This window comes from Mustela erminea, chromosome 18 (genome assembly GCF_009829155.1).
Source record: "Mustela erminea isolate mMusErm1 chromosome 18, mMusErm1.Pri, whole genome shotgun sequence".
Lineage (NCBI taxonomy): Eukaryota > Metazoa > Chordata > Mammalia > Carnivora > Mustelidae > Mustela > Mustela erminea.
The window spans coordinates 2,216,975-2,242,400 of NC_045631.1; the positions used below are offsets into that span (position 1 = coordinate 2,216,975).

General features: G+C 58.2%; 3 protein-coding genes across 18 annotated transcripts in view; 2 read left to right on the forward strand and 1 right to left on the reverse strand.

Annotated features, from left to right (window-relative positions):
* The first annotated feature begins 89 nt into the window (after positions 1–89).
* CHRNB1 (cholinergic receptor nicotinic beta 1 subunit) lies at positions 90–9,466 on the forward strand. Of its 9 annotated transcripts, none has more exons than XM_032321367.1 (11): positions 90–225; positions 314–453; positions 1,084–1,128; positions 1,614–1,756; positions 1,873–1,981; positions 2,279–2,426; positions 2,750–2,959; positions 6,019–6,176; positions 6,606–6,787; positions 7,109–7,256; positions 7,547–9,466. In XM_032321367.1, the coding sequence occupies exons 1-11, from the start codon at positions 165–167 to the stop codon at positions 7,685–7,687; spliced, it is 1,485 nt and encodes a 494-aa protein (XP_032177258.1). In that variant the 5' UTR covers positions 90–164; the 3' UTR covers positions 7,688–9,466. The 9 variants fall into 9 exon arrangements, with proteins under 9 accessions (XP_032177258.1, XP_032177256.1, XP_032177254.1 ...); XM_032321365.1 differs by having other exon boundaries at positions 2,306–2,426; positions 5,953–6,176; XM_032321363.1 differs by having other exon boundaries at positions 91–225; positions 5,953–6,176.
* ZBTB4 (zinc finger and BTB domain containing 4) overlaps positions 9,159–25,426 on the reverse strand; it is an 18,854-nt gene continuing 2,586 nt past the window's right edge. For 2 of the 8 annotated variants that reach the window (XM_032321359.1, XM_032321358.1), the window contains exons 2-5: positions 16,271–16,361; positions 15,952–16,021; positions 14,421–15,508; positions 9,159–13,757 (exon numbers count right to left, since the gene is read on the reverse strand). In XM_032321359.1, coding sequence (XP_032177250.1) covers positions 11,798–13,757; positions 14,421–15,499 — 3,039 coding nt within the window. In that variant the 5' untranslated portion in view covers positions 15,500–15,508; positions 15,952–16,021; positions 16,271–16,361 and the 3' untranslated portion in view covers positions 9,159–11,797. The other 6 variants (XM_032321357.1, XM_032321355.1, XM_032321361.1 and 3 more) reach the window with 6 other exon arrangements.
* SLC35G6 (solute carrier family 35 member G6) overlaps positions 22,308–25,426 on the forward strand; it is a 6,889-nt gene continuing 3,770 nt past the window's right edge. Inside the window, exons 1-2 of the mRNA XM_032321674.1 lie at positions 22,308–22,339; positions 25,200–25,365. Of these exons, the coding sequence (XP_032177565.1) occupies positions 22,308–22,339; positions 25,200–25,365 (198 nt within the window). The remainder of the gene's footprint in view (positions 22,340–25,199; positions 25,366–25,426) is intronic.

Sequence of the window (25,426 nt, forward strand, 5' to 3'; positions counted from 1 at the left end):
GTGGGTGGCGGGCATTGGCAGTTGCTTGGGGCGGGACCAGGTCCCAGGGGCGGGGCGGGTGGGCTGGCGGCTGCCCCCCAACGACAGGTGCACATTCCTGGGCGTCTCGTCACTTCCCCTGCGCTGGCGAGCCGAGCGAACTCACTGAGCAACGCGGCCGGGCTATGACCCGAGAGGCGCTGCTGCTGCTGGTGCTGGGGGCGCTGGGGGCGCCGCTCGCCCCGGGTACGTCTGGGCCTCGGGGTGGTGGCAGTGACGGGGCCAGGGGTCATGACCGGGCACGGTGGCTTCACTTCTAGCTCTCCTCCTCCAGGCGTCCGCGGCACGGAGGCGGAGGGCCGGCTCCGCGAGAAACTCTTCTCTGGCTATGACAGCTCGGTGCGGCCGGCGCGGGAGGTGGGGGACCGTGTCGGGGTCAGCATTGGCCTCACCCTGGCGCAACTCATCAGCCTGGTGAGGGCGCACGCCGGGGTTGAGGTCCCGCCGGCCGGACCGGCTGGGGGCGTGGCTTTGGGCGGGGCGGGAGCGAGGGCCGTCTGGGGGCGGGGCATGGGGCGAGGCCGGGCCGGGAGATGGACGGGCGGTTAGCGGAGATTGGGTCGAAATCGGACCCGTAGACAAGCTGTGGGCGTGGCTGCTGGACGGGCCGCGGGTTGAGCCGGGTAGGGCGAGGAACCCTGAAGGGAAGCCGGGGTCGCGGGACTGGCTGGGGGGCGGGACTTTAGGCGGGGTCGCAGGCTGGGGCGGAGCTTGGCGCCGGATCGGCTGCGAAACAACAGCCGGAGGAGATTCAGCGCGGGGTGAGTTACGGGCTGGGGGTGGGGCCCGGGGCGGGGCCAGGGTGAGGGCCGGTCGGGGGGGGGGGCGAGCGGGCTGGCAGCCGGATTGGCTGGCGCTGTAGACCGCCGGAAGTTTCTGAGGTAGAGGCGGGGCTCAAACCAACGCAGCATCTAGCGGGAGGGGCTTGGAGCCAAGAGAGGGGGACTCTGGAAAACGGGGCTTTCCAGATAGACCTTGACCCGCCGAACCCCTTCATTTCTCTTTGCTCACGTCACCTATACCCTTTAAACTTTTCCCTTCTAGAACGAGAAGGATGAGGAGATGAGCACAAAGGTGTACTTAGACCTGGTATGCAGACCCCACGGGGTGGGAGAGGGCGTCCCGCTGCCTTCCCAATTTCCTCCCATGTCCGGCTCGGTAAGAGCAGTTCCTGCATCACGACCTCAGAAAACGGAACGGAAACGGAAGCTTCAGGAAACAATACCTATCTTTACTCTGGGAGCTGCATTCCACGCATTCCTTACTCTAATTTTTTTTTAAACACTGTTTTGGGGCCACTAATTTGATTTCTGATCCACTAAAGGGTCGCGAACTGCAGCTTCAAAACCACTATTTCAGTGGCTAGCTAGTGCAATCTCCTCATTTTTACAGACCAAAAATTTGGGGTCCAGGGCGAGGGAAGGAGAAATTAGTTGATGAGGTCCCAGCGAGTAAAGGTGCAGTCGGAACCAGAACCCCGACTTCTGAACCATAGCCCAGGCCTGACGGCTCCCCTTCCCTGCCCTCCCTCCCCGGCTTCCTGCGGACATCCCACGTCCCCTTCCGGGCTCCAGCCCCCGACAGCCCCTCAGCCTCTGCTCCCACAGGAGTGGACTGACTACAGGCTGAGCTGGGACCCCGCGCAGCACGAGGGCATCGATTCACTCCGCATCACGGCCGAATCCGTGTGGCTTCCGGACATTGTGCTCCTGAACAAGTAGGCTCTTCCCCAAGACCGGGAGGTGGGCGGGGTCTCTGGGGGCGGGGCCTGCTGAGGTTGGGGCCTCCTGAGGGCGGGGTCTGATTCCCGCTGAGAAGGTTCCTCCCCCGCAGCAATGACGGGAATTTTGATGTTGCCCTGGACGTGAACGTCGTGGTGTCTTCCAATGGTTCCGTGCGCTGGCAGCCTCCAGGACTCTACCGTAGCAGCTGCAGCATCCAGGTGCCCGGCCTTCCCCTGGGAACCCTGCTTCCCCAGCGACTCCCGTCCCTACTCCATCATCCCTCATAACCTTCCCATCGCGCCCATCCTCCTGATTGGCGTGGTTTCACCTTCTGTGCCCACGATCGCTGACCTGCAGTGTTTCTCAGTGACCTCGCTTCCGTTGCCCATAGCCTCCCTTAATAACCTTCCAATTCATCTGTGACCCTATGTCCCTGTGACCTGCCTAATGACCTCCCAAGGCCCCCAGCCGCGAACAGCTCTCTGGCAGCTGCGGTGACTCCCCGCTCCATCCAGGTCACCTACTTCCCGTTCGACTGGCAGAACTGCACCATGGTGTTCAGCTCCTACGGCTATGACAGCTCAGAGGTCAGCCTGCGGACCGGCTTGGGTCCCGACAAGCAGGAGCGGCAGGAAGTGCACATTCATGAGGGGACCTTCATTGGTGAGTGGGCATGGTTCCCCCACCCATGGGCTCTATGATTTCCAGTTTCTAAGAGGCTGATAAATACCCTCCTTTAGCAGTGCCTGCTACGACCCTGTGGGGTTGGCAAATTAAGTGGGATTCTCTACATTTCACAGATAAGGAAGTGGAGACTCATTCAAGTTCATCAGAGACGGGCTGCCCCGCCCAGTGTCCACAGCTAGTGTCTTATCCCATCAGCCACTCCCAGGTCTAGGATGTGGCAGAACAAGCCATATTGGGCGACAGTAAGGACAGGTCCCATATCTGTGTCCCTTTCTTCTCTCCCCTCTCTTTCCTCCCAGAGAATGGCCAATGGGAAATTATCCACAAGCCTTCTCGGCTAATCCAGCCTCCCACAGATCCTAAGGGAGGCTGGGAAGGACAGCGTGAAGAAGTCACTTTCTACCTCATCATTCGCCGGAAGCCTCTCTTCTACCTGGTCAACGTCATTGCCCCATGCATCCTCATCACTCTTCTGGCCATCTTCGTCTTCTACCTGCCACCAGATGCAGGTAAGGGAGGAAGAGCCCACAACCCACCTTCTTACCAGTTGCTCGGCTTCCTGTCGGAATCCAGGCAAGGTTTTTGGGCCAGCCCAAGCCATCATGGATTGTGCTGCAGCAATCTTGCCCAGGTTTTCCCTTCAGCCAGAGGCTTTTCCTGGATCAGGTTTTCCCTCCAACCTCAGGGTGGGGGTGCGGTGGGGTGGGGGGCTCTGCAGCCCAGGTCTCTCCATCTAGGAACTCCTGAACCCTTTTCTGCAGCCCAGGTCTGTCGATCTAGGAACTCCAGAACCCTATCCTCCAGAATCCTAAAATACCATCCTTGGAACCCACCAATTCCTGGGGTTACACACTTTCTCCAGTCCTGGTATCCACCCCCCACACCCCCCTGTTATTTTTCAGACACCTACTAGCCCTTTGGAGATTCCTTTAGAAATAACAGCAACATTTCTCTAGGAGGAAGCATAATGTAGTTACAGAGTAACCTTGGGCAAATTCCTTCCTATTGGTCCCCACTTAATAGGATTATTTTGAGGATTAATTGAGTTAATAGAACTATGCCTGGTACCAAGTAAATTCTATGTAAGTGTTGGTATTATTTTTACTATTTTTGAGCGCTTGCTATAAGTAGTACAATGAACATGTTACATATAACTCAATTCCTTTTTTTTAAAATTTATTTTATAAGGGGGGAGGGGCAGAGAGAGAGAATCTCAAGCAGACTCTGGGCTCAGCACAGAGCCAGACACAGGTCTCGATCTCATGACCCAGAGACCACGACCCCCCAGAAATCAAGAGTCAGTCCCTTAACCGACTGCACCAGCCAGGCACTCCTACATTAACTCAATTCTAATCTTTAGAACAACTCTGTGAGGTGAGTGCTGAATTATCTTCCCCTTTTACAGAGGAGGTCATAGTAGCTGAGACAGTTTAAGTCATTTGCCCCAGTTTCAGCTACAGTCAGAGACGGGTAGCGTCTGGATTCTAACTCTGGTTGGTGCCGGTCTGATTCCCAGACTGGAATCCTTAACTCTGTCATTTAAAGTATGCCTTCCTTCTCTCTGGCATCGAATTCTCTGTCTAGGGAAGGAAAGTGATCCAGCTCTAGAACAATCTTCCAAATGTAACTTCTACTTCCTCCCAGAGCAGGGCAAACCTTGGGGTTATATTATAGAACTTAAGTAGAGTAGACCATAAAAGTTTTTTATTTCAATGCCTTCCTTGAAGTTTGAGGTGCCTGTTTTATGTCCCGGGAATAATCAGCCACCTGACATCTCCTTATGTACTTGGCTTCATTTTTAGATCCTTCAAATTGCTATTTAGGTGCTAAAATGGGCTACAGGGGTTGGTCTGTTCATTCATGCAATGGTATTTGTTTAGTATCTGTCATGTGCTAAGCACTGGGGCTCCATCTGTGAATAAAAGAGACAAAACTACTTGCCCTTGTGGAGTTTACATTCTAGTGGGGAGACTATCAATAAAGCAAATACATCTATTAGATAGTATATTAGAAGAGGACGGGTCCTAAGGAGGAACATAAAGTAGGAAGAGTGGTAGAGAGGATGAGACTGGGAGTTTGGGTTATAATTTAAAATAAAATAGGGGGCACCTGGGCGGCCCAGTTGGTTCAGTGCTTGATTCTTGATTTCTCCTTAGGTCATACCTTGGGGTGTGAGATCAGCCCCAAGACAGGCTCCATGCTGGGTGTGGAGCCTGCTTAAGATTGTCTCTCTCTTGGGCGCCTGTGTGGCTCAGTTGGTGAAAGGACTGCCTTGGGCTCAGGTCATGATCTTGGGAGTCCCAGGATTGAGTCTCGCATTGAGTCCCGCATCGGGGTCCCAGCTCCATGGGGAGTCCGCTTCTCCCTCTGACCTTCTCAGCTCTCATGCTCTCTCTCTCACTCTCTCTTTCAAATAAATAAATAAAATCTTAAAAAAAAAAAAAAGATGATTTTCTCCCTCTCCCTCTCTAAAAAAATAAATAAATAAAATTAAAATAGAACGGTCAGGGGCCCCTGGCTGGCTCATTCGGTACAGTACATGACTCCTGATCTCAGGGCTGTGAGTTCGAGCCCTGCGCTGAGTGTAGAGATTACTTAAAATTTTAAGAAAAAAATAGAATGGCCAGCGAATGCCTCAATAAAAAGGAAATATTTGACCAATATTTGAAGGAAGAGTTGAAGGGGATGAGAGAATGGCCCTGGCAGATAGATATCTGAAGGAACATGTACCAAGCACAGTTAACAATGAATGCAAAGGCCCAGAAGTGGGAGTGAGTCTTGCATATTCAAGAGCGAGCCAGGATAACTGAATGAAGGAAGCCTGGAGAAAAACAGTAGGAGATAAAGTCAAAGAGATAATGGGAAGAAGGCCTCATCCAACACAGTCCAACACAGTCAAACACGCCGAGGTCTGGCTTTGATGCTCAGGAAGATGCAAGCCACAGGAAGGTTTGGAGAAAAGTGATACGATCTGATTTACATTTTAACAAGCTCAATCTGGCAGCTCGGTTGAGAACAGTCAGCAGGGGGAAGTAGGATGAAGCGAAGAGACCTTTATAAAAACTCAGATCTGAGTTCGTGGTGGTGTTTTGTAGGGATATATTTTGAAGGTGGAGCCAGTAGGGTTTGCTGTGGATTGGATATGGGATAAGAAAGAGTGAAGACAGTTGAGAATGACTGACAGGATTTTGGCCTGCCCCAGGATTGGTCATTCATGAAATGAGCCTGTGGGAGGGGCTGGTGATCAGGGGATTCGGTTTGGGACAGGTTTAAGATGTCTACTGGACATTCAAGTGGAGACGTTCAGTTAGCAGGTGGCTATAAATCTGGGGTTTGGAAGAGTAAGTCCGGGCTGGAGGTATAATTGTAGGAGTCATCTGCGTGCACTTGGCCCTTTCCAAAGCCTGTGCTTGTGTGGGCTGGAAACACGGGCACTGATTAGGCCACGGAAATTGCCTTCTGGCAAAGCCTGACCCTTCTGCCTTCCTCTCTGCCCCATAAGGAGAGAAGATGGGGCTCTCGATCTTTGCCCTGTTGACCCTTACCGTGTTCCTGTTGCTGCTGGCAGACAAAGTTCCTGAGACTTCCCTATCTGTCCCCATCATTATCAAGTACCTCATGTTTACCATGGTCCTCGTCACTTTCTCCGTCATCCTCAGCGTCGTTGTCCTCAACTTGCATCATCGCTCACCGCACACCCACCAAATGCCCGCTTGGGTCCGCCAGGTAAGATGGACCTCGATGTTAACCTTGGGTGCTAGCGTTCGCTGTTCTGTGCCCGTATCGCCCCTGCAGTCCTCCTACCGCCTTCAACCTCCCCTTTCTCAGACCCGAGGGAGAACTACAGCTCCTGGGGTGGAGCGTCTTGGTGCCGAGGCCTGTTGGGTGTTGAAACCTTGCGCAGTCGACACTGTCATGTCCTAGATCCCATCTTTCCTTCGTCAGCACTGCCCATCCTGGGTTCCAGAGACGCATTCCCAGGGTCTGCAACCCACTTCCGAGCTCTTGAGGCTGTGTGGCTCGCCGGGACGCGCTCACGCAGGCGCGGGGATGCGCGGGTGGATGGGGTCGACGGGCGGCTTCCCCTCGGATCTGAGACCGGGAGCGCGCCCCCCCCCCCCCCGCCTCCCGCCAACTCGCCTTTCTACTCTGCAGATCTTCATCCACAAACTCCCTCTGTACCTGGGTCTGAAGAGGCCCAAACCCGAGAGAGACCTGATGCCGGAGCCACCTCCTGTGGCCCTCCGGGATTCTCCAGGAAGTGGCTGGGGTCGGGGAACAGATGAATATTTCATCCGGAAGCCACCGAACGATTTTCTCTTCCCCAAACCCAACAGGTAGCACCTGCTCCCCGTCGCCTACAAGTAAGAGAGCGGGAACTACAGATCCCAGAAGACTGTGCAGAGGCAGACAGCTTGAGGTCCCGGAAGATGCCCTTGAGGTTCATGGGAATTGTAGTACCCCGTTCCGCCGCCTACTTTGCGGAAAGGCGGAAACTAAAGCGTAGAAAGATGGGAGGAATTGCGGAAGGCTGGAGAGGTCGCCGCTGGCTGGGAGAGCCTAACGGGCCTTCTCACGGTTTGAAAACTGACAAGAGCGTTGGAGGAGGGAGTCGGGACGGAGCCTAGAGCGTGGCCCAAATGTCCCGCCTCTTCCAGGTTCCAGCCTGAGCTGTCTGCCCCGGACCTGCGGCGACTTATCGACGGTCCGACCCGGACTGTGGGCCTGCCTCCCGAGCTACGGGAGGTCGTTTCCTCGATCGGCTACATCGCCCGCCAGCTGCAGGAACAGGAGGACCACGACGCGGTAAGCCCAATGACGGTGGAGCAGGGCAGGGCTTGGGTGGCCTTGGCTCCACCCGCAGACCGCGGCTCCGCCCCCAGCACCCGTTTTGCTTCTGATTGGAAGCTTGCCTCCCTTGGTCCCGCCCCCCTGTGTTCCGACTGGCTCCTCGCCCCATCCGTCGCCCGCAGTTTCGTTTTCCTCTGTCTTGCGGCCCGGCCCTGTCTCTGAGCGGCAGGACTAGGGCAAGGGTACAGGGCAGGCCTTCCCTGGGGGTCTGGAGCTCAGGCACAGTTTACTCTGCCTACCCCCAGCTGAAGGAAGACTGGCAGTTTGTGGCCATGGTAGTGGATCGCCTTTTCCTGTGGACCTTCATCATCTTCACGAGCGTTGGGACCCTCGTCATCTTCCTGGACGCCTCGTACCACTTGCCCCCCGCCGACCCCTTTCCTTGAGGACAGAGGGCCAAGACGCGAGTCCTCGGCTAGCTGAGCTGAGAGAGGGCAGTACTCCCAAGCTGAGAGCGGGCAGTACTGCCCCTTTCTCCCTCTCAACTCCACTAGGAATCCAGGCTTCGCATATCATTGCCTCTCTAGGGAGAGCGCCCAAGGGGGACGGGGTGGAATGAAGCCTTGGGCCCCAACAGAAATGCACTATCAGTTTATTTATTTGGTTTCTTGTAGAAGTTTCTTTGGATATCAACGCTAGGTTGCTGGGAAAATGGAACAAAGAATGAGAAGTAGATTGTACGCTCTAGGAGGGCAGGGACTGTGTCTTGTTCGCTGTAATATCTCCAGCACCTGGCACTGGGCCTGACCTATGGGATAGTAGGTGCTTCACAGTCGTTGAGTGATTAAGGATTTTTCTTTCCTGGAAGGAAGTACACCAGTTATTATCAGTGCTTATGTTTGTATGTTGAGACTAGTGTCATTCTCTTTGTTTTTACTTTTCCGTAATTTATTGTTTTGTAGTAAGTGAAAGGATGCATTTGAGGGGAGAAAAGAGCACTTTAAAAAACTTCATTCAGGTTCCAGCTTTGGTGCTCAAACTTTAGATAGGTACTAAATTGCTCTGGGCCTGAGATTCCAGGACTGTAAAATGGAGCTAAGAATAGTATCTGTCCCCAAGTCTGACGGTCATATGAGACGGGAGCTCTACCCAGTACACATCAGAGGTTGCAAACTGATGTGTTTGTGTGACCAGTGTTGTTGACCTGCACAATTTTTAGTGTGAGTTAGCTACTTTAAAAATTCGGATATTGCACAGAGAAGTTTGTATTTCTGGCTTCTCTCGAGGAAAAAAAAATTAAAACTGGTAACACCAGACCCGATTCCCCTGTTGGCAGCAATCTGCTAGGGCCATTTGAGTGTGGCTGCCCACCCTGGTCAAGGTATTTGTTCCAGAATTCCTCAAACCAGCCCCCCACCCCCACCCCCACCCCGCCCTGCCCAGTGGACCAGCTTGGCTTGTTTTACCTGCCCATCCCTCCAAAACATTAGACAAAATTAAGGGGAGGGGCATGGTGATAAGCAGTTGAAGACAATGAGAGGCCAGGAGTAGAAAAAGAAAAGGTGGTCGTATCTCACGACCATCCCTCATTTTATGCCCACTGCTTTTCGATTTGGAGAACGAGTGGTGCCAGGTGTAGCGGACAGTAGGATCCTGTGCCCAGCAGGCTGTGCGAACTGGGCTGAGTTAATGTGTCTGCCTGGAGGTCAGACCAAAGTCAGCTCGAGCACTAGCGACTGCAGCCATTACAGGGAGGTGCGTGGGGTCCCCAAGCCCTCAACCTCCTCGGCAGCTGGAGGCTGTGCTCTCAGGGATCATCCAGCCAGCTCCCAAGGGGGGACAAGGAAAGCACATCTCCGTCCAGCCCGCTGCCAGCCCCGCAAAGAACTGCACTTGGCATCTCACTGCGGAGCACAGTTTGTCTGTCTTGTTGGTTTATTGGCCTAGAGAGTTGGACACACACACAGATGCGGAGATAAATATTGGTCAGTTTCTCTAAATCTGGGTCCTCACTACATATAGAACTACAGTCTGTAGGATTCTAAACCTTGCGTGCTGTGGCACAGAGCCAGTGGCCTTTCCACTCCACCATCACCCTTTTCCCCAGGGAGCACCGGGAAAGAGGGCACAAACTGACAAGACTTGAATCATTTTCCAAAGACGAAATTGCAAAATCCCAAATTTCCAATGTCTGAAATTCACAATATTAAGTTCCCCAGCTCGGATACACGTATTTTGATCTCCAATTTGCCACAACCTCATTTGTTGCCCAGAACCACCAAATTCTGTAAGCTAGTTTCCTAAATCATATTTGCCAAAAAAATAAATGCCTGCAATCTCAGTTCTCCCCAAAATGTCCGTGGTTTTGGAATTTTGACCTGTTCTGAAACGCAAATCCCCCGGTCCGTCCTCAACTCCTTCCGTTTCCTGTGCCTTTTTGCCTCAGAGGAGTGCAGGTTAAGGATAGAGGGGAGCTGTCATCGCGTCTGCCCCCTGCCTCCAAGGCTTCTGTCTCTCTTGTGGTTCCGCTGTGTGTGTGTGCGTGTGTGTATGTGTGTGTGTATATATGTGTGTGTGTGTGTGTATATATATATATATAAAATTTGTGTGTAGATATATATATATATGTATTATTATGTTTTTTTCGCAGTTTTTCTAAAGTGCCAGAAACGAGATTTGTGGGAACTTTTTAGTGATTTTTTTTTTTTTTGCATTTTCCCATTTTAAGCATTTTACCCCCTTAAAAATTGGAACTTGGTACATTCAGTAGGAAACTCCACTCGGACTGTGGCCAAGACCAGGAAAAGTGCAAAGAGACAGAGGAGGAGAGAAGGAATGACACTCCTCCATGGTTAACATTCAGGAGCCTGTCAAAAACCTCCCCCTTCCTATAGACTCGGAGGATAAGACGAGGCAGGAGGATGCTCCTGGTCCTTCCCCCAAGCTCACCTCCCTCCAAAAGCCATGATCTTGCCCTTTTAGCCGAGAAAGAGGGCAGCCATCTTGGCCCCGGAAAACAGTAGCTAGGATAAAGCTCCCATCTAAATAGTGGCAGCCTTTCCCCATTTTAAACTGCACTCCTCTAATTCCCATTTACCAGATTTGCTCCCCCAAACTGGCTCTCCCCTTGTGAGCTGTTTTTTTTTTTTGGGGGGTTGGGTTGGGAAACGTTCATCCAATCACAGAGTGGGGATGCCCGGTCGTTAAAGAGAATTAGGAGCAAACATTTCTTCAACTCCCCCGCTGGAAGGAAACATATGGACCCCTGACCAGGGTTAACTAGTGCAAATTAGGGATCAGGGACTGTTTAAGGTCCCTGCACCCCATCCCTAGGCTGGGATCTTTGGGTGTGGGGAACTGAGTCAAAGATGGGGTGTAAGGTGCTATTCTGGAGGAAAAGTTGGTGGGGATACCCCAAAGCCCACCAAGGGAGTAGGATGGTTCCCCAAAAACCACCTGGAGTGAATGGTGAGGAAACGACACTGGGGAAGATGGAGGTAAAGGTAAGGATGGGAGGTCATGTGCAAATCTTGGGCTTAGCCACCCATCCAACCCCCATCACTTTTCTGGCTATTTGGTCTAGTCTGGGAGAAACCATCAGGAAGCAAAAACAAACAAACAAAAAAAAAACAAAAAAGGGAGAAAGTAGATTCCCTTCCCCATCCCATATGGAGCTCCTCCCCACCGACCCCCAAATCTGATTTAGCCCAGAAGAGGCCATAGGTAGAGGCAGGAAGAGGTGCGATCTGCTCACCTCTTTGCCTTGGAAGAATCTGGAGCTCACTGGATTTGGGGGTCAAGATAGGGCCAAGATTCATGCTGCCCTGGGCTGGGAAAGTGCTCAGCCGTGGAACAGACGTAGCCCTCCCGGCAACACCTCCTTGACCTGAATCGGAAGAGGCCATCTCCAGAGTAGGAGAGCGAGGAGCAATATGGAAGACCCAAAGGCATGGGAGCCCAGGAAGGCATGGCATCGTCACGTGAAGGAGACAGGGACACAGAAACCCACCCCTGGAGAGAATGGAACCAGAAGCCATGCTCCCAGATGGGCGGGGGTCAGGTATCACAATGGTCTGGTCCAGGCCTTGGGCCACAAAGAATGGAATGTGCTAGGAAGCGTCTAGGCAGGGGCTTAGAGAAAGCTTCAGAATGAGGGGAGGTCACTAGGTGAGAGAGATGGTTTCCCCCCGGGGTTTACGAATCAGGAGGGTGGGTTAGACATTCAGAGCTGGTGGGGGCCGTGAGTAGAGAGATTCATGTAAGTATATTGCTCAGTTGCCCCGAGGGCTGGAGAAAGGATGGGAGCTGGCCCTGCCCCTCACGGAGGCCATTCCCTGGAGGAGAACTGAGAGGGGAACCACCCAAGATCCCTTCCCAGGAGATGGGAAAACTACAATCTCACACAAAGCAGCCTGACCCCTGAGCTCCAGGGGCCCCCAAGTCCCTGCACAAGAGTGTGGAGGGGCTCCCAAGGGGCAGGGAAGCCAGGGAGCTGGTAGTGGCAGGGGGTTCAGGGAGGGTGGCATCTGGTGAAAGGGGGGAGGTGGGCCCAGAGCTCACCCCACATCTCCCTTCTGGGTTCTCTCAAGCCCTGCCCTTTCCCCTTCTCCCTTAGGGGGGACAGGTGGGGGAAGGGTCGGGGGAGGTGGGGTTGGGGGAGTAGGGGGTGCGGCTTGAGGATTGACTGCGTAGCCAAAGACCCCCGGAAGGAAGGGAAGGGCCCCCCCACCCTTCTCATCAGGTAGGACCATGTTAAGAGCAACCGGGAGAGCAGCCAGGTTGCTAAAGTTGTAAGGGTAGGCAGCAAGGAGCTGAGGGCCATATACGAGCGGGTAGGGTTCTGGGTAGAAGGTGACTTTGGCAGCCCCCATCCCCTCCACCCGGTCCCCCTCCCCAGCGCCCACCGGCCCCTCACTGCCAGCTTTGCCCCTCCCGCCGCCAGGTTCCCTGCCGCTCCCGATCAGAGCTAGGGGAAATTCCTGCACAGGCGGATAGGCATAGGTGCCCCCTCCCGCCACAAGCGGGGGCTCCTCACCCCCCGAGATGACAGGGTCCTGCAGAGAGGCGGCCTCGGGCGCTCCCTCCGCGGCAGCCGCGGCGCTCCCGCCCCCCGCCTCCCCGCTGGACGAGGACACCTGCATCTCTTGGGGGGCCTCTTCCTTGACATCCGCGGCTCTGGCGCCAGCGCTGCCCTTGGAGTAGGCGATGACGGGCGTGGGGGTGCCCCCGGGCCGCTCGGCCGCGTGCCTCTGCCCGTGGCGGCTCAGGGCGGCCGCCGTCTTGCACACCTTGGCGCAGTGCGGGCAAGCGAAGCGGCTGGAGGGCCTGCGGCCGCCGCGGGCCCCATGCGCGCTGCCGCCGTGCGCCTCCTGGTGCTTGCGCAGCTTCCGCACGGTGGCGAAGGTCTGGGCGCAGTCCCCGCAGCGGTGCCTCCGCTCGGCCCGGGCGCGCCCCGCGGGGCCCTCGGCGGCCGGCGCGTCCTCCCAGCTCCTGCGCTCCGGCTTCTGCCTCCAGCGCGGCGGCCGGCGGCCTCGGGGCAGCGCGCCGCCCCCGCCGCTGCCCGCGCCCGCCGCCCCGGCCTTGCGCTTGGGCTTGTAGGAGTAGTAGGGCCGCCAGAGCTGGTCCTCCCCGCCGGCCCGCGATTCCTCCTCGTCGTCGTCGTCGTCCTCGTCGTCGTCGTCGTCCTCGTCGTCGTCGTCGTCCTCGCTCTCCTCCACCTCCTCCCCGCTCAGCTCCCCGGGGCGCAGGTCAGTCTCTGAGATGCGGCGCTTGACAATGGCCTCCTCCCCGATGCGCACAGTGATCTGACACAGTGGAGGTGCGGCCTGGAGCTGAGAGGGGCCCCGGCCAGGCCCCGCAGGGGGACCCCCACCCCCGCCAATCCCGCCGGCTGGCTTGGCCGTGTAGGTCAGAGTCCTTCCAGCCCGTGGGTTGCGGCCCTTGGCCTCCTCCGTGGCGGTGGCCGGGCCCGCGGCGGTGGCCGGGCTGCCCGCGGTGGTGGGGCTGCTCGGCGTGGCTGCAGGTTGGGGGGGAGGCGGTGGGTACTCACGTTTTTTGGGGGGCCTCGGGGGTGCAGTGTAAGTGATGACCGAGGCGGCTTGGGCTCCCCCCGCGGTGGCCGGCCCCCCCCCTGCTCCACCACTGCTGCTACGCCCGTGAACAATGACCGAGGGAGCAGGGTGGGCAAATGCTATGACGGAGGGCGGGGGGCCGGGCTGCGGGGCGGGAGGGGGCCCGGGTGGGGGGCTGGCAGGCATGGCTACCGGGGCCGGTGTGTTGAGGCTTGGAGAGAGCGGGGCGTCAGGGGCGGCCTGGCTATAGGTCTTGTAGGGCCGCTTGGCAGCCCGCATGGGAAGCAGGCGGTACAGCTTGAGGGTATTAAGCTTGGGCTTGTAGCCTCCATTGGGTGTCTTCTCACTGGCTAAGAGCCCGGGGCTAATGCCGTGGAAGGCTCGCTGGTGGGTCTTCAGGTTATAATAAGTGACAAAGGTCTCCCAGCAGAAGATGCACTGGTACCTGGGCCGGGAGAGAAGGGAACAGGGCGGGGAGAGAGACATGGGAGTCAGGGGGCCCCGAAGCCAGGTCTCAGCTGCCCTAATCCTACGACTCCCCCACCTGGGTGCTTGCCCTCGTTTCATGCCACTGGTCCCATCCTGCCAGCCTCTCCAGAGGTACAGCCCTAGCTCGGTGACCCCACCAGCTGTGAGGTGCTGGGCCCCAGGGGGTCTGTCTGCGAACCGGGAATAATCACGCGCCTGGCCTAACCCCCGGAGCCTTCTCTGAAGCCCCGCTGACGGATGGGGGGTGTCTCACGAGCAAGGATAGGTGGGGGGAAGACACCTTACAACTCCCCGTGGTCCTGCCTGCGCCCTCCACCATCTCCTCCTACGGGGGCAGCTTCCTCTTTCCTGGCTGGGGGACCTTCCCCAGCGCACCAGCCCAGACCTCCAGACACCCAGAGGTGCCAGTGAGCATCGGGGGGAGGGAGAGCCCAGGCTGGAGGGAGGTGGCTGCACCCGCGGGGAGGAGCTGGTGACCAGGGGTGAGGGGGTGAGCAGTCAGGATTCCCACCACTTACTGGGTCCGGCTCGCACAGTAGTCTGCGGCCAGGGCCCCATCCCCACAGCCCCCCACCCTCCCCCCACCCCACCGCGCCTGGCCGCCTGGCCGGTGGCTCACCTGCGCTCCCCGGTGTGCCACACCTCGTGCTTGGTCCGGTACTCCGCCAGCGCGAACACTTTCTCGCAGTAGCGACACGGGTACTTCCTGCGCCACGAGTGCACGTTGCTGTGCCGCTTCAGGCTGGACAGCGTCACGTAGGAGCGCTCGCAGGCGGCGCACACGTACAGCACGTGGCCGCCCACCACCTTCACCACGTGCTCGGGGCCGCCGCGGAAGCCCACTGGCGTCGGCAGGGCCGAGGCATCCACGCCGGCGGGACCGCTGGGGGCTGAGCCCCCGGAGGCCAGCCCCGCAGTACCCCGGGTGCCGGCCCCACGGCGGCACTGCGCCTCATGGGTCTGCAGCCGTTTGGGATGGATGAAGCTTTTCCCGCAGCGCGGGCAGGGGAGGGGCCGACGGGACAGGGGGGCCTGCGAGTCAGAGGCCTGGGCCTCAGCCCGGTCCCCCTCCCACTCCCCGGCAGCCCTCGGCCCTGGCCCAAAGCTCTCATCTTCGGGCTGTGAGGTGGCCATGGGCGCTGGGGCAGGAGGTACCCAGGCATCGCCTCCCTCCCCCAGGCCCTGCAGGCGGGAGATGCCCAGACGCCGCCCCAGAGCTCCGATCTCTGCCACCGCTGCCCCGTCCCCTCCGCCGCCAGGTAGAGCAAGCCGGGCACTATAGATGAAGTTGAGGACATCAGAGAAGGCAGCTGCGGGGACCCCTGGCAGCTCCAGGACCCGGGGTGGGGAGGAAGTGGGGGGTGAGGCCGGAGGGGGGGAAGAGGAGGAAGAGGAAGAAGAGGAGGAGGAAGAAGAAGAGGAGGAGGAGGAGGAAGAGGAGGAGGAGGCAGCTGTGGTGGTGGCTGGGTTAGGGGCAGAGCCCCCAGTAACTGGTGGGAGGGGGAGTGGAGCTGAAGCAAGCAGGGCCTCTCTGAAGAAAGGACTGGAAGCAGCCAGGACACTGCGGTGAGCAGGGAACTTGGTGTCTCCAGCTATGAGGGTGACGTCACAGAAGAGGCCTCGGAGCCGCTGCTCATTGAGCTGACGCAGGACAGCGGGGGCATGCGACGGGTCCGTCACCTCCGCTGGAGGGGGCATGGCGCCAGCCTGGACAGGGGAGAAGAGGCCCGGGGAGGACGTCAGAGGCCCCGGGGGAGGTGGAGAGGGCCTCTGACACCAGGGAGATGACTTGGGAGGGCAGGGGGCGGGGGTCTGTTGGTCAGAGACTGAAGAAAGTGACAAACTTCCGGCCGCAGAAGGCAGGGGTTGACCTTAGCCACGCTCACCTGGCCAGCATCCAGCCCTGGCACACCAAACACCCGGGGCTGGAGGAGGCCAGGGCTGGCTCAGGTCAAGATGAAGGTCAACAGGTCAAAGGCCCCAAAGTCACAGACCAGAGGCATCAGCAGTGGTCACCTCTCTCCCTCTGGGAAGAGGATGCCGCCCCGCACACGACTACTGACCACTTTGCCGGGCTCCACAGCCTCGGAAAACTGCCCTGTGTCCAGTCCCCCCTCTTCCCCGGGCTGTGGGCCCTCACGCCGCCTCACCTGAGGGCACAGCCAACATGGAGCAGAGTGGGGGAGGCTCAGCGAGTCCCTTCTGCGGGGCCTCTTCCTTCTGGGGAGACACAAACCGTGCCCTCAGGAGCGGAGCTGGCACGGAAGGGACCCCGGGAGGAGGGGGTGGCGTAGGACGTGGGGTCAAGGACGGATGCCCGGGCTGCTGGGCTGAACCCTCCCAGGGGGGCCCATCCGGTTCTGGGTTGCCGTCTCTGGCCTGAGCTAGAAGTCACACTCTTCAGTGGGCAGTCCTGTTCTGCCGGCCTGAGAAGCACCAGCACAAGACAATCTGCACGTTTCGATTCACCTCCACGCGATGCAGCAGCGTAGCGCAGTCCCACAGGTCCAGGGAAGCCTCTTGGATCGCTCTCAAGTCCCTTTGGCCCAATCTTCCGGGGCTCAAAGAAAATCAAAGATTTGCATGTTGTCTTTCATTATAATCACCTCATTTGCATATCAAAACAGATTTCCTAGAGCTTTTTTATTGGGCCCAACTGCCAGACAGTGGATCTAGCAGAGGACCTGCAGGCACGCACGCCCACACCCACACCCACACCCACACACACAAGCACACCCCAGCCCTGTGTATCCTGGAGGAGCTTTCTGGTGCCTGGGGACCAGCAGGGACCACAGACTGACTAAGACATACATACGCCAGCTTGTTCCCATCTCTGGAGGGCACTGGAAAGGCCACCAGAGCCAGCATGAAGCAGCTTGGGTCCCTCTCCTTACTCTGAACGCTGGTGGCTTTGGGATTTTGGCTTAAAAAGGAGGAAGGGAAACACAATCTCTGAGCTCAGCTCTTGCTAGAGGGCCCTCCGAAAGGAACAGCGGGCAAGCCCAATGTGAGCTGTGGCAGTCACTGCACAGAAAACCCCACACAGCCACTTCCCCGGTGGTGGGCACCCTCGGGACTCTGGGGTCTCATTTCTCATCGGAAGATGTGGGTTCCAGGGCCATACAGTCGCACACAGCTGGGAGTAACGGGGGCCTGCTGAGCACAGGCCCCTCTCGTCTACCGTCCAGGAAACCCCAGAACCCTTTCCTTCCCCATGCCCTGGGCCACATGTGCCCTCTGAGCTACCGTGCAGCGGGAGTTCCTCATAAATCCCCCCTTTCCACCAAAACCCCTCTATTAGTCATACCATCTGGGCCACAAGGCCTCCCTGCCACAACCCATGTCATGTTCCCGAAAAGATGGCTCTGATTCCTCTCCTGGAGCAGGAGGAAGGTGGTAAAGAGGGGTGCTGTTCAAAAACTCCAACACCCCAAGTGTGAGGCACACACCAGCATGGGTCAGGTGCTCCCCCAAGCTCCCCCAAGATCGCAGGTGGGCCGGGAATCCTACAGAAGCTGCCCCGCGTGCAGGCCTGTGTCCAGCTTTGGGGATAGAGTGAGGAAAGAGGGAGAGGGTTCCCCCCTTCCTGGGCCACTGGGACCCCCAAGAGCTAAGTGCTTCACTCGCAAGACCCTCTGCTCCTCATCACTACTCTAAAGGGAGTGACTCGGCTTCCCCATCGTAGAGGTTTTAAGTCATCTCCACTCCCAACATGGGGCTCCAACTCACAACCCTGAGGTCAAGAGTCGCGCGCTCCACTGACTGAGCCGGCCAGGTGCCCCAGCTTCCCATTTTAAACGGACAGCCTGGGGGGCTCAGTCGGTTGGGCGTCCGCCTTCGGTTCAGGTCATGAACCCAGGGTCCTGGGATCCCGCATTGGGCTCCCAGCTCAGCAGGGAGCCTGCTTCTCCCTCTGCCTCTACCTGCTGCTCCCCTGCTTGTGCTCACTCTCTCATGTGCTCTCATTAATAAATAAAATCTTTAAAAAAAAAAAAAGTGGGGGGAGACAGCCTGAAGCTAGAGATGCCGGGTAGCTGGCCCAAGAATGCATGACCAGCGAGTAGCCTGGCTGGGATCTGCTATGGGGAAGTCTGGCTAGGAAGCTTGTTTTCTTCACTGGAACTGTGTTCACCAGGAAGGAGGACAGGTTTCTAGCTGTGATATTATGACCCTGTAGGAAATAGGTGTATTTTGTCTGCATCCCTATTCCTGACACAGTGCTCCTAAAATTCTTATAATTTCCCAAGTGACAGAGGGGCTAGGAGCAGCTTTTGTGCTAATATCTGGTCTTTGACCCTGGTCCCTGACACAGAACTCCTAAATCCTCTGGAATTTCCTGGGTGACAGGAGCATCTTTTGTTCTCAGTGAGGTGACCTGGGTGGTCTCCCGGAGAGTTTCAGGGTGAGGGCAGTTCACCCCCAAGACCTGGCCATGTTTAGAAGCTTGGGGCTTTCAGCTCACTGCCATCCTCCGTGGAGGGGCCAGGGGCCGGGGACCGAGTTCATAACTGACCACGCCTACGTGCTGAAGCCTCCACCACGGGGTTTGGAGAGCGTCTGGGTCAGTGGCCGCATTCACCTGCCAGGAGGGTGGTGTACCCTAACTGGCAGAGACAGGAGGGCCTGAGCTCAGGACCTTTCCAGACTTCAGCATTTGTAGCTTGTTATTTGGCTACAATATTATCATGCAATTTTCATGCAGTAAACCAGTCAACCCAAGTAAGCATCTCCCCCAGTTCTACCGGCCATTCTAGCAAATTCTTGAAGCTGAAGAGAGGGTCATGGGGAACCCCGACGTATAGCTGGCCGGCCAGAAGTATGGGAGGCCCAGACTCATGGTTGACATCTGGAGTGGGCCGGCTCAGGGGACTGAGTCCTTCATCTGCGGGATCGGACTATACCTCTAGGGAGACAGTGTCAGAATTGAGTCAAATTGTGGGACCCCCAGCTGGCGTCCAAGAATTGGTCCATGTGCGAAAACCCCCCCCCGTTTGTTCTCAGAAGTAGAGAAGTAGTTCTCTAGTAGAGAACCAGTGGTGTTTCGTTTGTTTGTTTGTTTAACAGCAGTCGCTATTAACCTATTTACCTGCCCATCTAGTACCTTTTGTGAAAATCAGAGGAAGGGAAAAAAATTCGAAGAGGGACCCTTTCCTCCAGAGGAGGTAGCAGGCCTGCACGAGGGCGCACAGTGGAGGCTCACCTCCAGCCCTGCACCACCGCCCCCCCCACCCCGTCGGCCAGGCCTGCCCACGTGCTCAGGCACGTGGCCTTGGCACCTACTGCCCCATGGCTGGGTACTGACAGCCAAGGTACCTGCACGAGGCCTATCAGGGCTCCTGAGAACCACGGAGGTCTGAAGCCCTCCCGGCCCTTAGAGATCCCCCAAAAACATCATCGCGGTCCCTGTACCTGTCATTTAGGAAAATCCTTGTGTGATGAGCACAGTGCAAAGCATTTTACTTCCATCGACTCATGTCAACACTCAACAGGACTCCGGACAGCCACAGTGCGGTCTGTCATCGACCCCACTGTACAGATGAGTAAACGGAGGCTTGTAGTGTGCCAAACTCCTCACCGGAAAGGGGAGAGGATGCAGTGGTGGGGCCATCTGACACCCCCACCCCATCTCCCTGCTAACCAAGCCGGGGTCAGGACCCAGCTCGCCAGAGTTCAACTGCCCATCGCTGACAACTACCCTACGGGGTTTTATGGGAGGTGAAGACAGGAGTTTTGTGAGCCTGGGCAAGTTCCCTAACCTCTCCCTCTCTCTCAGGTTCTTTGTCTGTAAGGTGGAATAATGCGTTGTTCGCTTCGGAGGGCTGTCTGTAGAGATCAAGCGAGCTCCTGACGGGGAGTACCTAGTACAGTACTTGGTACTCGGTTAAGTGCTCAGCAAACGCTATAGCTCTTATTATTATCTTGGAACTCAGTCCCGGAAAGTAGTGGGGGGATGTGGTAAAGAAGAGGAGGGAGAAATCAAGCTCAGGGCAGGTTGGTGGCTCTGTGGTTTTTTGTTTTTTATTTGTTTTCACGGTTTCCCCGTTCTTGACTGGCTATGTGACCTGAGAGGTGTGACGGAGGGGGTGTCTGAGCGCCTCCTGCTGTTCCCTCTGCCTGAAATGTTCTTCCTCGGATAGCCCCACGCCTCGCTGCCCCACCTCCTTGAAGCCTTGCCCCAAGTCCCCTTCTCCAGGAGGCCTTCCTGGCCGCCCACACCTCCCTACACTTCCTAGCCCTCTCCTCTCCTTCCCTCCTTGGCACTTAGTGAAACATACTGCTCGTTTCTCTCTGGAACGTAAGCTCCGAGGGAGGGAGGCGTCCCCTACTTGCTCACTGCTGTCTCTGCGGCTGAGACCGGGGCCCGTGTGTAATGGGAGAATTCAAAAACATTTGGGGGAATGAATGGATCTGTCTTTTTCAAAGTCATCCCAGGGTCTTTCTGCCCTCCGGGAGGACACCAGCCTCAGTGCAGACCGACCAGCCAGCAGCTGGAGAGGAGGAGGACGACACCACCACGATCGGGGCACGTACACTTTGCCCGATATGCTCCCAGGGTTTTTGCGTGGATTGTCGCACCGCACGATTTCCTCTAAGGTTGGTATTTACATCATCCCAATTTTACAGATCCGAAAACTGAGACTCGTGGGGCGCGGGGGTTGGGAAGGCCCAGCTGAAGGTCATGAAGCACACGAGCACCAGAGTCAAAATCCAGACCCGGGCTCATGTGAACTCGGACACAAGCTCTTTCCCCTCTGCCAGCCCACCAGATCCTGCTCTGAAGGGCCTACGGGCGGCCAGCGGGTGACAGACATCACCACTAAGGTCTCACGTGCTAAGCCCTAACTGTGTCACATCTGACTCCGCCCTTTCCTTGGCTCCCCGCGTCCAGCCCTCACCAGGCTGGGGAATGGCTCTGGAAGCCTTCCCTTCCACCACCTCTGGCCCCAGGACTAGCTCAGGCCCAAGGTTACTCCCCTGCCTCCAGGCCTACCTCCTGGCATCCAGCCCTCCTCTTGCTAAGGGTCCCTGTCCCCAGCCGGCTCAGGCCCTATGGACCCTGGGCTCGGAAACCTTCACTGGCCCCCACTCACTGGGGGATAAAATTCAGACGGCTCAGCCAGCCATTCAAGGGTCCAGTTCCAATCTTCCTCTCCAATCCTGCCTTGTATTAAGACTCCCTTCAGGCGGGGCGCCTGGGTGGCTCAGTGGTTTAAGCCGCTGCCTTCGGCTCAGGTCATGATCTCAGGGTCCTGGGATCGGGTCCCGCATCGGGCTCTCTGCTCGGCGGGGAGCCTGCTTCCCTCTCTCTCTCTCTCTCTACCTGCCTCTCCATCTACTTGTAATCTCTCTCTGTCAAATAAATAAAATATTAAAAAAAAAAAAAGACTCCCTTCAGGGCACCCAGGGTGCTCTCCCACCTAACGTGGCCCCTGGCTCCCCATCTTTGCCTGCACTGGCTCTCCTGCCAGAGACAAAACCTCTCTCAACCTCTTCCCGAAGCCCACCAAAATGTAATTCAAATGTCACTTCCATCGTGGCCCTCCCTGACCCATAGGCCAAGATAGTCTCTCCTGTGCCTACCTCATCAACACGGGGTACCCCTGTGGCCAGCACTCAGCACCCAACTGTAGGTCCTCACTGCCTGGGCTGGGACCCCCCACATCACTGTCAAAACACGCTGGTCTTCTAAGCTGGCCTAGTACAGGTGCTAGGTTCTTCAGAAACGGGGGAGAAGTGTGTGTGGGGGGGGTGGCGCACAGAGAGGCCCGCAGAAAGCTTCATTCAGAAAGGCAGCAGAGAATGGCCTGAAAGAGCACAGAATCTAGAGCTTTCTCTCTTACCAGCAAGGTGGCTTTGAGCAAATGACTTAACTTCTCTGGGTTCAGCTGTCTTCATTGGAAAAAGGGAGATGATTCGAACACCTCCTTCCACGGGGTGTTGCAAAGAGTACATGAATGAAGACGTGGAAAAGCACGGAGAGCAGGGCCCGGGACACTGTGCATGCTCGATCCGAGTTCACTTCCACTGCTATGGGCCCGGCCCTGAGAAGGGGGGCTGGCACGGGCAGAGCCCCCAGACTGGAGCTGCCGTCCAGGCACTTTCCCATGTGCCACTTATGTCCCCATTAGAAGACCAGGGCAGGGATCGAGTCCCATTTTACTTATGAGGAACCGAGGCTCCCTCAAGGCCAGAACTCTTCACATCTAGTGCAGACCCCCCTCCCCTCCAGCAGGCCATAATGGACCCGCTGTGTCTGCCTCCCACAGTGGCCAGCAGACCCCCACTCCCATGGCACCAAAGGGCCTGGCTCCAGTGCCCTCCTCACCCACTCTCTGCGCAGTACGTAAGCGCACCACCCCCCCCAGCCAGGCCAGGCGCAGCACACACACCTCTCACTCCTACACACACACACACACACACAGAGGTGAGGAAAACCTGTTCTGAGCAATCTGCCTCGTGAGTGAATTCCATTCCCAGACCCCTCCACAGGGGCAGGAGCGGCCCCATGTGCGTCACAGAAGAGCAGGAAAAGCAGAGGTACCGGGGGGGAGGGGGTAGAGAGGAGGGTGAAGCCAGAGGAGGGGACTGAAAACTTCGTGTTTCTTTTTTCCATGTCAGTGACAAGAGTCACACCCGGCCTTTACGTAAACACGGCCAAGAAGCCACCCGGGGCCAAGCTTAGTTTCCTTGCCACAGCCCTGCCTCTCCTCCCGGTGACCCTGACACGGACCCCGCACAAAGACCGGCCGGGCCACCCCAACAACACCCAGGCCTCCCACCCGCTGCCCTTGCTCTGCCCCATATTTATCTCGCTCCCTCCTTCATAACAGATCCCCACAGCAGCCCCACACGGCCGCTCAGCCACACGGAAGGCAGGCACGCACACACGGCTCGCGCCTGATCTCCTGGGGCTGAGGCCCACATTGCCCTTGTCACGCCACCTCCCTCCCCACAAGTGTTTTCTGACCGGCTCGCCTCCCAGCCCCACAGCACAGACAGGCTCCCACAAACAACGTCACAAAAGAATCCCATAGAGAATGTTACAGACACACAACCTTGCCCTTGCCTGGCTGCCCACAATCCCATAAACACAACCTGTACGTTCCCCCAGCCCGGGGTCCACGGCCCCACAAGTACCTAGACATACCCTGGGGGCTTCTCACTTGCCACCCAGATCCTGGGGACCTGAGTTCTAGACCTGCTTCCCCCCACCGTGCAACTCACTCAACACGCAGACCCACAAACCCTGCGGGCGGGCCATCCTCGCCAACACAGGGCCACACCTCAGCAGGGCACAGAAAGGGGACCCGGACATGACACCTTCTGACCCAGAGGTACACAACAGCCCCCTCCAGACAGGCACATACCCGCCGCCCGCAGGTGCCCTCCACAGCACATACCCTAACCACGCCAGCTGCGCAGAAAACAACAGTTCATAAATAGTTCATGTGTGCGAGAAAACACATGCCAGCAGCAAACATACATAAAACCACACATCTGACAAAACTCCGCATGGATTGTGCCCTGCTTTCCTATGCGGACCTGTCACGCAGAGCCACAGGGCCACCTCTTGTAATTCTGCCCCACACCCCTGGACACCCTTCCACCAGGCTCTCTGTCCCCGTGGCTCAGGCAGGGCCCTACCCGGACCCCTGGCCGCCGGACCAGCAAACGGTGGCGCCCGGGGAGAGGTTTACCTTGCCCCACAACACAGCAGGAGACACACAATCTCCGGGACTCACAGTCACAACCCTGCCCCGACGGCACAGCGGCTGCGGGGCCCCTGCTCGCCCTGCGCACCCCGCACACCCCAACTCCGGGGCGCTGGGCGGCCCACCCCTCCCCCTCTCTGCCTGGCTCCTACGCCATCGCCCTCCCAGCAGCTTGCAGCGCCGGCCCGGGCTCACACCCGCCCCACCCCACCCCCAACCTGCCCCACGGAGGGGTGGGGGGCGCCAGGCTGCAAAATTAACCCTTCGGGAGGGGAGGGAGCGCGACCCCCTCCCCGGCCCCGGGCGATCGCGCCCCCCGGCCGTAGCCGGGTCGGACGCCGCACCGGGGCCCCCTTAGTCGCCCCCCAGCGCCGCGCGCGCCTGGAGGCGGGGCCAGACTCAGCCCCCGACCCCTGAGCCCCCAGGTCAACTCCAGAGGGGAGCGGTCGCGGCGCGGGGCGCGGCCCGGGCCCCCGCGGCGCCGGGCAGGCGGGGAGGGGGCCCGGCTGTTGGCTCCGGTCCGCCCTGGCCCTGCCCGGTTCGCCCCGGGGCCCACCTGACTGCGATGGCGCCGCGTCCGCCAGGCCCGGCTCATCCCCGTGGCCGCCCCCGGCCGCTCCGGTTTCGCCCGCCTCCAGCTCCGGCTCCGGCTCCGGCCCCGGCCCCCCCAGCGCCCGGCCCCGGCCCGGCCCCGCCGCCGCCGCCGCCGCCGCCGCCGCCGCTGACATCATCGGCTCCCCCCGCCCCGGTCCTACCCCCACCCCCACCCCCGGAAACAGTACCCCCCCAGCGCCGCCGCCGCCGAGAGGAGGCCGGCGCAGCGCAGCCGACACCGACGCAGGGCTCCCGGCTCAGGCTCCGGGGAGAGCGCGCCCGACGGCCTCGGCCGGGAAGGATCCCGGGACTGAAACGGCGCCGCGCCGGGCCGCCGGACGGGTGGACCCCAAGCGGGCGCGGGTCTGGCCGCGGCACCCCCGCGGGCCCGCACGACCACCCACGCCCTGGCAAAGGGACGCCCCCCCACCCTCACACGCGCCCTGCACGCCCTTCACTCGGCGGGGCCCAGTGCCCAGGGCACGCACACCCTCTCCGCACACACACAACATGGCAGGCTCGCGATCCGGCCCAGTGGGACCCACAGACCCAGGCTCAGCACACTCACGGCCCTGGACACACGCACTTGCCCACCCCCCTCCCCAGAAAGGCACAGAGCCCCCCATCAGGCTGCAGGCCAGGCAGGCCCCAGCCCAACAGAAGTGACTACCGGTGCAGATGAACACGCAGCTCGAATTTTGTCCCCACCGGCAGAAACCTCCACATCTATACACTCGTGCATAAATGCAGAGGCCTTGGTGTGCGCCTCCTGGGACACCACCACCAACACACCAGGTGCGAGCACACACAGAACAAACACGCATTCCTGAAACTTCAGAGGGACAGTCCCAGAGACTCCTCCCTGGCCTTTAAAAATTCGGAGCTGGGGAGACCCTGGAGCCAGCCCTCAGAGCTCCTTCCCGCAAAACCTTTCTGAAACAAGGTGAGACATACATAAAGTTACATAAAGCCAAAGAAGTCTCATCACAGGGCTACTCAGAAGGAGGGAAAGAAAAAAAAAAAAGGAATGAGACAATCTTGGGAGTCAGACAGACATACAGCCAGCCGGGTTGGAAACAATGAGAAACTAGGCCCACCCCCACCTCAGGAAGGTTCCAGGGAAGAACCTCCCCCCCCCCTTCAGGAAGGTTCCAGGGAAGAACCCCACTCCCACTCCAGCCAGGTCACAAGGGCTGGAGCTCCGAAGGGCCCAGGGCCCCTGAGCCAGGAGTAGAGGAGGAAGTCCAAGGAAAGATGGTGAGTGTGGGGGTCAGGGAGGCATGGCCCCCTTCCCGGAGCTCCTGGCTGCTCCCTTTTG